We start from the raw sequence: 13,765 nt of genomic DNA, 5'->3' as shown, positions 1-13,765 counted from the left end.
AAAAAATGAGACAATTTCTTGAGTTGCACTGTATCAGGTTTAAGTTAGAAATTTCAGGCTGATTGAGTGTTTTCCTAAACTGATGATTAAAGGTGTTTCTGTATGCTATTTTGGCTTACTAGTGGTTTGTTTCTTTTTCTCTTTTCTTTCTCCTGCTACTAGGAGGCATTTTTGAGTGTGTAGAATCCGGCCCAATGGGAGCAGAAGAATTAGCCTTCAGATTCGCTGTGAACACAATCAACAGAAACAGAACTCTTCTGCCAAACACTACTTTAACATACGACACCCAAAAGATAAATCTCTATGACAGTTTTGAAGCATCCAAAAAAGGTAACCTTTTGCATATTTATTTTTTTTACAAGAAACAAAGATTCACTTGGTTTACCTACTTGAAAATGCTACGTAAGAAAAAGCTTCTCTGAGAGAATGAATGTACATGAAGTATATCTTAAAACAACAGGAGGCAAACAACACTTTTAATGAAGTATTTTTGAGTTGTTGTTCTGGTTTTTTGGATGGTGCATTAAGGCAAATTCTGAGAGACTACTCTTCCCTTTCCACCTCAGCCAACAGTGAATGAATGGGCTGATCCTTAATTCTGGCCCCTTCCTTCTCCTTTCCTCTTCATCTTCCAAATTAAACCACTTCCTGACTCCAGTTCACTCTGTCCTGTGAAATGTAATGGGACAGTGTCTCTCCTCTCATGAGGGAGGATGTAGAGAGCAGAGAAATTTGTTCTGAGATCTTTAATTCTTTAAGCCTTTCCTGAGACAACACAACTACGTTTATCCCTTACTTGGGGTTTGCTTGAGGGTGCAAGCTAGCCTGAATATTATGTTGCTAATTCTTGATAGACTATAATAGCTGAAGTTAGAATGGCAGCATTCCATTGATTGGATGTATTGAGTAGGTTTTATATATTCATTGTTCCCAATTGCATCTTGGATGAGAATGCAACTCTTTATTTGTAACTGGTCAGGCTGTATCAAAATCTATGCAATCTTCCAGTGCTAATAGCTTTTTCCTCTATCAGTTCATAATACAGCCAACTACATTTGTGCTGACATGTGCTTTAGTTCAGAATCAAAGGCTAAAGGTTAACATAAAATGGTTCATTTTATTATGATGGCTCCAAATCTGAGTTTTAACAATGAGGTTTAAGCATTTGACTCATTTTTGTGGTTCATGATTATGTCCATTAGTGAACAGCCAGGCTCTGCATCACAAATAGCCTGTTTAGACCTCTTTGTAACACATACTTTTGAAGTTGAATATAGATGAAATATTAATGGGTTTTTAAAGGTGCTATATGAAAGAGCAACCTGAAGGCAAGATGGTATTTCCAAGATTCTGTTTCGGTGAAGAATAATGTAAATGCAAACAAAATATCCCTGAATGCACTAGAAAAATCGGTATGCGTCTAATAGAGCAGCGCCGTATCAAATCACGTGTGAAAGCATTGCATTATTCAAATCTCAGAAACAGGGAAAAAAAAAAAGCCCATTGAAAAGCCATCTGGTAGCTATTGCTGTTGTTAGTGATCCCATTTACTGACATTTGCATAAAGCTTGTTGATTACTCTTAGGAAGGGCAATATTAGCATAAATGTTTTTTTTATCAAGCTAGTCATTTAGGCCCTGATCTGATGCTTAGAAATGCAATGGAGATCTTGTGTGTATATGAGAAGTTCATTTAAACCACCAGTGCTCTGCAGTAAGAAAAAGGTGTGCCAGCATACTTTCTGGAATACACTTGAAAGATTTAGCAATATTTTCATCATGTTGAAAAGTATGTGCATAATAAAACAATTAATTTTGACTTGCTGCAAAAAGTAACGCAGCAAGATGTTCTACTGCTTGTTTCCTCAGCTGTCAGGAGCATTGATGGTGGAGTAACAATATTAATTAAATCAAACCTCATACAAATACTTCTTTATTGGATTGGGGAGATATTTTTCATTATTTCTCTCTACCAGAGAGGATGTTAGAAGATGAATCTGTCACTTTTCAGAACTGCAGGCTCATAAAGGTTATGTCTATGGTAGTGATCTAAACAGGAGCAGGGTATGGGCTGAAACACTGGACTGCAGTATTGACTAGTTTTCCTGCTGCCTTTTTGTCATGTCCCAACTAATATTCTACAAGATAATACTGGAATGTGCTGTGGGAGATAATACAGACCAGAGACTGCTAACCCACAATATATGTAGGGCTACTCTATATTGGAAAGAGGAAAGCTGAGCTACTTAAATACAACAGTATTGTGTCAGTGACTCTCAGGGCCAGTTTTATCTGCTAATAGATTATCTACTAATATCTCCTAAACTGAGGATTCCCGGTGTTTAAAGAAAGGATAATTTTTTTTTTTTCATTAGCAGATAGCAATTTAATTTTCTTTTAGGGAAAACGTTGACCTTTACATTTTGCTAGTCAACGTGGTTACTCTTCATGAAATAAATAATTTGGCTGATACTTAACTAGAATCCACTTAACACATACAATTTCTCAATAATTAGGATCTCAGCAGAAATAGTGTTGATTGATTGAGGAAGAAGTTAACGCTTAAACAGTCTAGGTTAGAATACTGTCCCATATGGCCCTTTTCCAAATGTAAGATGCAGCTGAGCATAAATCTCTTCCCTTGTCAGTGCTTTTTAAAAGATACACAATTGCTGGCCTTTGTGACTTCCAGTGACATAGAAGTGTTTATTAAACGTAGCTGAGCGCTATTTCGATGTTAAGTGTTGCTATTCATCAGTTCACAGGGAAAGCTTAGAAATGTATTCTGAAGTTGAAATCTGTGTAAGTGTTACACAGGAAGGGAGCTCTGTTGGCAATAAAGTTATATTTCATGGGGTGCCTTTTGTTTAAATGAATTGTGCAATACCTTCTGGCACACTGCCTTCTTTCCTCTCATCATTGACAGACTTCTGTCTCCTATTCAGCCTGTGATCAGCTGTCCCTTGGGGTGGCTGCCATCTTCGGACCATCCCATAGCTCCTCAGCTAATGCTGTGCAATCCATCTGCAACGCTTTGGGTGTTCCACATATCCAGACCCGCTGGAAACATCAGGTGTCAGACAACAAGGACTCCTTCTATGTCAGCCTCTATCCAGATTTCTCTTCACTCAGCCGTGCCATCCTTGACCTTGTGCAGTTCTTCAAGTGGAAAACAGTTACTGTTGTTTATGATGACAGCACTGGTAAGGCTAAAGCATTAGACTATGTGCAGATATGTTTATGTGCTCAAAGAGAGGGAGAAGGGGTATCACTGTTCATATTTCTTAATTTAAGAAATCTTAACTAAGTTACAAGAATTTCTATTGGCAAGGTAGTGTATAAAAATGATGTGAATTTATTAGCATAAGTATTCCCATAAGTCTGCCTCAGTTGCTGAATTCTGTGTGTGTGAGCTCACAGCTGTCAATAAATCAGTCACGCTCTATCTGTGTTTTCTGTAGTGTCTGAACAGTTGCTAACAGTGATGTCTTTTTATTTTATTTAAAACTTAACTTCAAAGATGTACTAGTATGCACTGTGAAATAGGAGACCTAAATTCTAGCGCTGCTTCTAGTATTAGTTAAGAAATGTGCCATGTTTCTTTGGAATTTCAGTAAGTACTTTTTTCAGAGAGAATTGCAGAAGGAGCCGTCGTTTTAGCTGCTAGGGACTGAAACCAAAATAAGTTTGGATGCTTGTTTTGCAGACTAGTTACATGAGTTAAAAATTAACTCCTGACTTTCCAGCAGAAATATACCGGTGTGCTTCCTTTCCCTTACCTCGCCCTAAAATTTATTTTGCCTTGACAGGGACATGTTTGAAAAATGCTTTAAAAAAACTTGTTTGATTTGAGGTTTATCTAGTTCTGGTCAGCACTAAGACCATGGTAAAAGGAAAATTTGACTGTAATGGAAGATATAAGGGAGGTAGTTAGCCAAACGAGAGATATTTAATCTTCTTGGAAATGTTGTTAATCTCTTCCATGCTGGTTGAACAGTCATTGGCAAGAAAAGAGCATGGTGAGCCTCAAACCCTTCTCATGGTTCAGTGAGCTGGAAGATTGTTGATACCCTTCTTACATAATGCTACTATCTACCTAAACATGAAATAAAAAAATAAGATCAAGAAACAATGTGTTATGTGTGAGGCTACCTGTGGTGAAGACTAACTGCTGGATAAAAAGCAGTTACAGCAGGACGGAGTGCCTGCTTACTATTTAAGTTGAAATAAGGTGTGTGTACAGCTATTAATAGGTGAGAAGGGAACAATCAGAGATGGCAGTGCATAAAATTATTTATAACTGATTTTTTTTCCCTCTTTAAAAAAGAGAGGAAGGCAGTGAAGTTTAGAGGCTGCCTCCCTAAAAGTTTGTTGGCTAATGTCACCAAAAGCCTCGGGTAATCAAACTTCAGGTTTAAAGTTTAGCTTTATAGAGTTAAGGCAAGAAAATAAGTAGTCTGCTTATTAATGTCTTCTGATGTTTGCTGTATTATTCTGAAATAGGACAGGAAGTGGAAAATTCCCTCAAATTTAAATCAAATGCTGATTGAAAAAGCAATTTGGGGTTCAGTGAAACAGTTATAGACTGAGGTTTACATAAATTAGAAATGTTTCACTTTGATTTAAATTGTTTGGAGACTAACTAGTTTTACAATAAACAGGTTAACCTTTTAAAACAGGCCTTTCAGTTAGAAAAGTGGTAAGTTTTAACACTTTGAAACTGCTTTGCTCAGTATTTTCAAGTAATTTTCTTCCCCTCCCTCCAAGAAAACTCCCCAAACCCAAAAGAAGTATTTCATGTTTAATGGGCTCTATACTCCATGTTTTCTGAAAGAGATAATTTGTTAAGTTATGCTAGACCTGTTTTTTTCATAAAGTATGTTTTGAAGTCAGGATGTAAGTCAAAATAGGAACGAGCTGGAAAAGAAGTTTTTCTTGCGTATGTTGTGGTCTACTTGATCTACCTGTGTCTACTATAAACATTTAAGAGGGAAAAAACAAAAGAATATGATCCCTTTTAAAATAAATTTTAAATACATTTGACAGTGAATAAGGAGAGTCAGGAATTTAATTTATTTAAAATGTGTACAGAATTATTTCATTAAATATTTAGTTTAAATTAATACTTCTTCCTGGAGTGGCTAGACCCTTCATACTCGGATACGAGTTATTCCTGTTGATAAATAGTAATCCCAGCTACAACATCTTTTTTTTTTTTTTTTTTTTTTTTTTAATTTGTTTTTCTCTTAAGGAACAAAATTAATCACAGGGCAGGATGTAAGCGGGTATATAAGAAATTTCAAGTTTCTGGCAGCAAATCTTATATATGCTTGGAATCAGGTAAGTATTTTCATGTTGACTTTAATAGTACTCTAAAATATGGATTTGGAGGCAGGTGTCTGTTCCTTGGGAATATTTTGTGTGTGCTCTTTATTTTTTTTTTTTTTTTTTTTTTTCTTTCAATCTGTTGCTCTCTGAAGAGACATAAAAAGGAATCAGTTTTAAAAGGTAATCCTCTCTCTTTTTGTGACCTGTGCTGTACATAAATTTAAATTCTACTTTAAGACTGTCAGTTTCTCTTTGTTAGTGGCATCTGCTATGGATAATTCAAAGACTCCAAAAGCAGGACTCGCTGCTGGGATGGTCCAAAGCATTGCTTGCCTTTGAAGTACATACGGGAACATCTCTTGGCTACGAGAAACTGTCAATCTTAAAGAAGTAGAGTTTAAATCTTGTTAGAGCTCAACTGCAAACTGGTGTTTTTTGAGGCAAGGGACAGAGAAAGGAAAGTAGTTACTTCAGCTGAGGAAGAGCTTATCTCCTGCCATGGCATAAGATGAGCATTCAGTTTTTACCCTAGGGCAGAAGCTGAATACTTAGAAACTGCATTGTAAGAATCCCTGTGCCATAACTGTTTCTTCCATTTGGCCAGTGATTCCTTAATGCAAGATGGGTATCATTCCTATTTCACTTTCCTTTGTTTCTCTTTCAGTCACCCATATTTTACTCTTTCTTGAAAAGTTATTTAGAATGATAATGTTAATGTTTTATGATTATTTTAGTGTTATGGATTTCCTTTATCTGAATAGACAATTCCCAAAAGCACACCCTGGTCAAGACAATCATATGTTGATATAGCAGTTACAGTGATAATTTTTTTAATTGTTAAAATTAATATTTTTGGGGGGAAAAATTTACTTTTTGTATTTCTATTATTATTTTATAAAGATGGGTACAAGGGGAGATGATACTTTTACTATAGACAGGAAGAAAAGGTACAACACATGCATAAACTGTGTCTGGATTGTTCTCAAGATGAATTACGGGGAGTTGCCTATGTGCCGAAATCCTGGAAGATTGTAGATCTAGATTCTGAGGGAAAGTATCATTTAGAAAAAAAAAAATAAATTAAAATTTATTTTAAAAAATTACATCGTAATTGTTAAGGTTCAATTTTATGAATTCTGTAAGGAATTATTAAAGTTTTACTTCTCTAACAAAGGAAAGATACTTCACCCATTTCAAAGCATTCTAATAACAGGTATGTCCATATTCTTCATTCCTTCAGTATGGGATATGTCTCCTCAAATAAACACAAATGGAAAAAGCTGTGCAGTCAATTTTATTGACATGCAGTCAATAAAAGCCCATATTAACTCTCGTGTCATTCCCAGGAATACACTGGAGACTGATACTTCAAGTGCACACTTCAGCTGCCTCTTGACAGCACCATTGTGTGTGACTGTATGCAATCCCCCATACTCCTGTCTTATTGGAAGGAAAGCCATTTATGTGACTAATAGATGGCAGAGCATTTTGCAGATGCTACATGAGGCACGCTACGTAAATGTAGGTGCAGTCTTCCATAGTGTTTTTGTGTGCCTTTCAGTCCTGAGTGTAGCTACCTTCACAACATCCTTATGATGAGATATGCAAAATAGACTGCCACCAGTCTATTTGATCTGGATCCAATTTGATCTGAGACTGTGTGGGTATGAAGGTAGTACAGAGGAACTCAATCTGGGTTTAGAACCCAGTTTGAAAAGAGAGAGAAATTTGGAATCCCAGGTTCCCTATGCAATAATGAACATCTGCACATCTAAAAGTTTGCCACAAAGAACAGCCATTATTGGGCTGTCTCCCTCATTGAAGTATTCTCCCAGTATTCTCTGTGGAGGAAAAATGTACATCTGGCTACTGATTTGAGAAAAGACATAAAGAAGTTGTTTTCCATGCACTATGTGTAGCAACTGGACTCTGCCCCCAACCCTCCCCAGCTTTATGATGCAGAAACATCCAAGTCAGTCTGGCTGTTGCTCCTTACATCAGTCTGGACCTCAGAACGCTGGGTTGTTTTCTGCTAATCAGACCTGCCTTTGTGTTCAGGAGCCTGTAATGAGGAAAGCAGGGTAACTTGGCACAAGAGAAAATGGAGATTGTGTCATGCTGAAATAGAGACAGAGATGCTTCTAATGGGATATGACCAGTAACACTGGAAGAGAGAAAAGGTCAGGCTGAATACAGCGCAATAAAGGAGAGTCAAGACTCTACAAATAGATTAGTAAACTAGAAAGGTTAATTCTATCTTGTCTCAGTAAGAAGAGATGCAGTCTGTTACAGTAGGGATAAGGTAATAGAAATAAAAATAATAGAATAGGCAAAAGTTTTAATATGATAATAAAAACACCTGCCCTGGTAGTAGTTCTGTGTAGTAGGTATGTAAGTCTGTTCTTTCAGGGAATTAAAAAATTGTGTGAGTCCTTTTTCTGTGAATTTCTGAATACTGCATCTGAAGTTTTTTGCTTTAAATAATAGCTATATATATATTTTCTGCTTCCTTCTATGATTTAGTTTCTCCCTTTATTTTAGCTCTCAAGACTTTTTTTTTTAATGTAGTCCATCTGTTACACAGACAAAACGTTGGAATGAGGCTCTAGAACATTTTTCTTACTAGACTGAAGATAAGTATTGCTTCCTGTGGTCATTCTAAATGGCAAAGTATATTCCTTTTAATTAGAATTTTCCATTAAAAAAAACCTAGCAGGATGTAGTGTGAGGTTGGTTAGTTTTGGGTGGTTGTCTGTTTTGTGGTTTTTTTTTTTTTCCCCTTAAAGTAATTTATTGTCTCTTTGTTAATTAAATACCACTAAACTGTCCCTGGATACTAATTAAGTCCTTTCAGATTTACAGATTTGCTACAGTCAATTGTCTTTAAGAAAGAAAAGTGGAAAAATATGTTCATCAGCTGCATGTCCTAATGGTTTTAATTGGTCTCAAAACAGTAACTTAATTTCAAGCACATAGTCTAATCTCTGTGCTAAAGAAAACAGACTACATAAACTCTAATACATTTATGAATCTCAGCATTCCAAAACAAAAAATACATGAACAGTTAGATACTGATGCCTTTAAATTATAGCAGCATTTATATTGCCAGCTAATGCTTTTATGCAGATTAAATTGATATAAACAGAGTTCTGGGTTTTTTTTCTTAATTAACATTTGTTTTCGTCTTGGGTGAATGAATATAAACACCAAAAATCTGTTGCATCTATTAACAGAAGCCAAAGTAAAAGCTCAAAAAAATTCCTTCAGAAATATTTTTTTTTTGTGTTGGTCTTCTGTATTGAACCCTGTGCTTTAATTCAAATGAAGGAAAAAGAAAGATGCCATTTTGTCAATATTTTTATTGTAATATACAGGTAGCATTGTTTTGTAAATAAAACTACAATTTCTTTCTTGAGGCCAATATTAAAATTCACATTATCTTATTCCCAATGTATTTAGCATTGTTGTGGACTCATCTTGAGTATTGTGTGTAGTTCTGGGCACTGGTATTTTCTGTATGTAAGAAGGATATTTTGAAGTTAAAAAAGTTTGGAAGGGAAATTATAGTCATTTGGCAGTTTTGAAGTTAGACTTTACCAAGCTGTCTGAGGAGAAAGTTAAATTTTGTTACTCTTTTTGGCAAGTGGACCTGTAGCTGTCCTTTGAGAATAATTCTATAGCGATTTTAATTAATTTTTGAAAAGTAAATGTCATCCAGTTAAACGCAATGCACAAATCCAGCCCATCTTTCAGGAGAACATGTAGCACAGCCCCCTCCCTGTTTTAGCCAAGAATTTGGATTTACTGTAACAAGACATGGTATCATAAAAAGAAAAATATAGATTTAAAATACTAATAAAATAGATCCATAACGTACTTTGTAGTATTGTTCTGTAAGCCTAAGGAACAAGTAATATTTCCAGAAATTATTGCATTAACAATGAACATATTCCAAATGGTCCTTCAAATTGTTTTGCTTTTGTGAATTTAAATAATACCACGATAGTGATGCTTCCACTATTATGGGTATGGCTAGACATTTTGAACTTGTTCTACTGTTTCTTTTAATGTTGATTCTGACAGCTTTGACAAAAGCTGTTTGGTTCTTTGACTGTAGTAGATCTCTTTTTTTTTTTTTTTTTCTCTTCACCCTCATTAAACTGCACTGTTCATGGATGTCAGCCACTTGAGAGATCACACTTCATGCTATTACAAGAATTCTTTTGAAATGTCCAGGACTGTTAATTGTCATTGCCGTCATCATCATCGCACTGAAATAAAGATAAAGCTTTCTGAAAATGTTTGAAAAACATGGTCAGAAAACTGAATAATAATAATATTTCAAATGAGGAGTATCATAATAATACTGTATATGTAAAGGAATGTCACATGTTGCTGAAGACCAGAAAAATATGGCAAATCTAATATAAAAGGCTTAATGTTTTCTTACTTTTAAACATTTTATTAAGTTATATTAAACTATTTTTTTCTTGTGTTTTCACACATAAGGTGCAGAGGTGAGGGAAGGAATAGACAGTTGTTTTTTTTTTTTCCCAGCTGCTGTATGCTGTAGCAGTACTTGGGTGGTATGAAAAAACTTATTTTCTTCATCTTGTTATCATGATCTTCAAGATCAAAACCCTTCCGTGAACCGAAGGCCTTTTCTGAACTGAAGCAGTAGACTGATTCCCTTTTGTGGAACTGTGTGGGATGGGGTAGAGGGCTTTTTCACTGCAGTGCTGAAAAGCCATTATTAGAAAAGAATTGTTTCTGGAAATAGGCTGAATTGGGATTGGCTATTTGAAACTAACTATAAAAGACGTTCGCACCCGTGCTCTGACGTGCTCACTTAGCATATTTAAGGAAAACAATAAAGCTGATTATTGCCTTGTACTTCAATTACATCTGGTTATGCTGAAGCAGCAGTAAAATGGATTTAACATTCAGATGCTAAGACCCAAGACACAGAAAAATGAAGTGATATTCACAGTATCAGAATGGGAATCTGCCTGTGGAGGTAATCCTGGATCCCTGGTTTTCTTGTTCGGTGATATTTTTTTTTAACCCTAAGGCTAGCCTCTCCTATATGTGGCATTTTAGCTATCTCAACTTCAATATTAATTATGAATATAATTTTAAAGACTCCTACTTTCCTGTACTAAGTAATTGTTTCAAAATGGAAATAATTTTTTAGTTAAAATGAAAAGGTTTTTTCTCTCTTTAGACATTTTTATATCTTTCATAATAACGAGGTTTGTATTTCAATACACGTATGTACGCATATTCATGTAGTAAACAACATAGTTCTGCCTTCTTTTTTTGGTTGTTTTAGAAAGGACCGTTTTCATTTTTCTCAGATATTAGTATTACTGTGCTCTAAGTCCTCCTGAAGTACACCACTGGTTATATCAGTATCATTTTGTGGAAGTGCAGGTCAAGGAGTGAAAGAAAAGTCTCCTCAGTCTGGTGACACGTGGTCATACAAATGGTATGAGTACTGTTGATCCCAGGTTCTTCAACAAAGTAGCCTCTGCTTGCTGAGCTGACATTGACCAAAAATGGGTAAGACTGTTGGAGATAAAGGTCTTGAATTGGGTCCATTCTTCCACATACAAAGTAAGGGTCACTTGAAGTTTGGGGACTGGACTTTCTTTCCTAATGTGTCCATAATTACTATACCTGAACATGCAGTTGAATCCAAAACTATGGATGTTAATATCTCTCTCTGATAAATAATCTCTCTGATGCTGAACGTTTAAAAAGCTCAGGTCAAATTTTGGAACAAAAGACATTCATATATGTCCCTCCTTCCTATATACACTCCATCTTTGAATTAGTTTATTTTTAATAAAGGAAATTGTAAAGCCTTTAAAAGGAAAATAAATATCCAAAATATTTCTGTTGTAAGCTTCTAAGCATAGAGCTTTGGAGTTCAGGCAAAACTGTCTCATTGTCACAGAATAGCACATGCCTCAATGTGCCAGCATGAAAGCAAGGTGAATGTTGGGAGACTGCATCATAGCCACAGTTATGGAGAATTATAGAGAGAGGCATAGTTCTTAGCCCTAGAAATCTTGTTTCAGCAGGCAACTAAGTCAGTAAAAGGATTACTGACATCAGTGCCATTATTCCAGGTTGAAGTTTTGTATCTGGAGCAGAAGATTTAGTCTCAGTCCAGTTTAGACAATAAGCTCCAGGAGAAGATGCTGATTTAGGAAAAGAAATGGCAGGAGAGAGCTAGCTACCTAAACTGAAAAGGCATCTCTGATTACTGTCATGGCTACCATCCAAGAGAAAGTTTTTAAAAATTATTTTCAGTTGGAAATAACATAACTTTTGTCCTCTCCTCCTTCCCCTTCCCCCTCCCCCCCCCTCCAAAAAAAAAGCCCCCAAACAAACCATAAACCAAACAACCTGATGATCAAATTATTTTTATTAACAACACAAACTGCTGGTTTTGAAGCACTGTCAACATAGTCTAAGGGTGTTCTGATTTATAAACAGGAGTTCTGTGTCTCTGAAGAAGAGTTGGGGGCAGTAGATCACTACCGTATACTTTGGTAAGGAGATAAGTACATACTTTCAGGTAGACTGACATTATAGAGCATCTATACATTCCCCAGAAGTAAATCTTGTCAACCAAATAGATCTCTGGAGTTTATTCTGGCAAATACTAATACTATCATGGGTGATTAGTAGCTTGCCCTAATGAGTCTGTTTTTTAAATTTTCAGCTCTAGTTATTCTAAACAGAGCGGCTATATTTCTTGACAAAGGGCTTGTTAAACAAAACTTGCTTTGGCAAAACTGCTACTGAAGTCAGTTACCAGATACTTTTCCTTATTTTACTGATACAGGGCTATCATTTTTCTGGTAGGAACCAAGGTTAATAATAGAAAAATAATTTAAGTCAGCACAATATCTTCGAACTCTTCTTCACATAACTACTACTAATTGTAGTGCATTTTCAGTATTGCAGATTGCAAGTGGCATAAAGCCCTAATGCAGTAATATCTGTGTTCTGATATTCTGATACACAGTGTTCTGATTACTCTCCAATGCTTCAATTACAAGACTGAAAAAACCTGCTAAAACTTGGGACTTCAAAGGTGGTAATAAGAACCTGTATTAATTATGTTTAAGAAGATAAATTTTCCTGGATTATGTATCTTAAACTCTGCCTCCATTAAAGACATTTTACATCATTTGGGTACTGTATTTAAATGCGTTTAAATATAACCAGTGACAATTTCAAGGATTTTCACACTGCTGGAATTGGGTGAAATGATCTTAATGTAGTAAAAGGGCTAAGTATGAATAAGTGAGAAAGGTCCATTAAGCTGTTTTTCCCCTTCATCTCTATTTTCTCTGTATTTTTCTTAATGGTGTTTCTGTATTATACTGTTACATCCAAAGAATGCAGAACAGCCCACTGTTCAAGTAGCCCTGCTAGTAAGGGCAATTTTTTTCTTTTTTTGTCTTTTTCTTTTTAATCCTTTCATTAGAGGTGTTTTTTAAGTAGAGGATGAGGATGATAAAACTAATATTGTGAGTTCATAAATTTTGCCAACATAAAACTATTATTGAGAGTTTAGGATGTTCAATATCTGTGAATCATTTTACAGCAATAAACTGCTCCAATTAATGTGAAGCATTCTATCAATTCCCAATAAATTGACATTCCCCGTCCTTCTACCCATCCTCTTTCAAAGCCCAATATACAATGATATTTTTCTGAGACATAACCAGAAAAACTGGGCAGGGGGATGTCAGGGAAGGAGAACAGTGTAGAGAGGTGTGAGAGGAAAGAACTCGCCGAAAATAGAGAATCTATTCTGGTAGCTTTAGAAAGTGATATATTACTATTTCTGAAGTTTGAGATTCTGAAGATAGGAGTAGCCTTTAAAAGAGCATTAGTGTTCTTTTGTACAGAAGAAGGTTCGTGTGTTCAGCCTATTGCAAGGCGCGTTTGCTTGCATTCTTCCTGTGCAGCACAAAGACTGCATTAACGGAAATGATAAATAGTTTGATGAGCAGGCCAGGTGGCATAGCAATGGCTCACAAGACTGCTGAGCTGGAGACACAGGTTTTAAAACAAACTTGGGGCTCCTGCTTCCTGGGCTGGTTGAAGTTGAACATGTCGAGGAGGTAATGTGATTGATCTCTTTGGAGGAAGATGCCAGCTGGAGAGCTCACAAACTGCTCCTTCAGGACTCTCCTTAAAGATGAATTGATGGCAGCTTCTGAAAAGGGTTACTCACACCGCATTCTTCCCAGCCATTCAGAGGTAAGACTCTATCACAGTGGCTGCTAAAAGAAGGAACTGAGAGTTTAAAGGGACAGGAAAAAGGTGTCCCTGGTGAAAGAAACTGCAGGAAGTACATTCCTAAAATGCAGCTATTATTTCTATACTGTTGTAAAGTAGATTTTATTTTTTTT

At 35.8% G+C, this 13,765-nt stretch overlaps 1 protein-coding gene across 2 annotated transcripts in view; it reads left to right on the top strand.

The window, feature by feature from the left end:
- GRIK2 (glutamate receptor, ionotropic, kainate 2) overlaps positions 1 to 13,765 on the top strand; it is a 354,035-nt gene that overhangs the window by 113,130 nt on the left and 227,140 nt on the right. For both annotated transcript variants that reach the window (XM_014964600.1, XM_014964601.1), the window contains exons 2-3: positions 163 to 330; positions 2,945 to 3,202. In XM_014964600.1, the coding sequence (XP_014820086.1) occupies positions 163 to 330; positions 2,945 to 3,202 (426 nt within the window). The remainder of the gene's footprint in view (positions 1 to 162; positions 331 to 2,944; positions 3,203 to 13,765) is intronic.

The sequence above is a fragment of the Calidris pugnax genome, unplaced genomic scaffold (genome assembly GCF_001431845.1).
Source record: "Calidris pugnax isolate Ruff unplaced genomic scaffold, ASM143184v1 scaffold219, whole genome shotgun sequence".
NCBI lineage: Eukaryota > Metazoa > Chordata > Aves > Charadriiformes > Scolopacidae > Calidris > Calidris pugnax.
The sequence above is the reverse complement of the archived record's forward strand: the minus strand, read 5'-3'. Positions and strand labels throughout refer to the sequence as shown.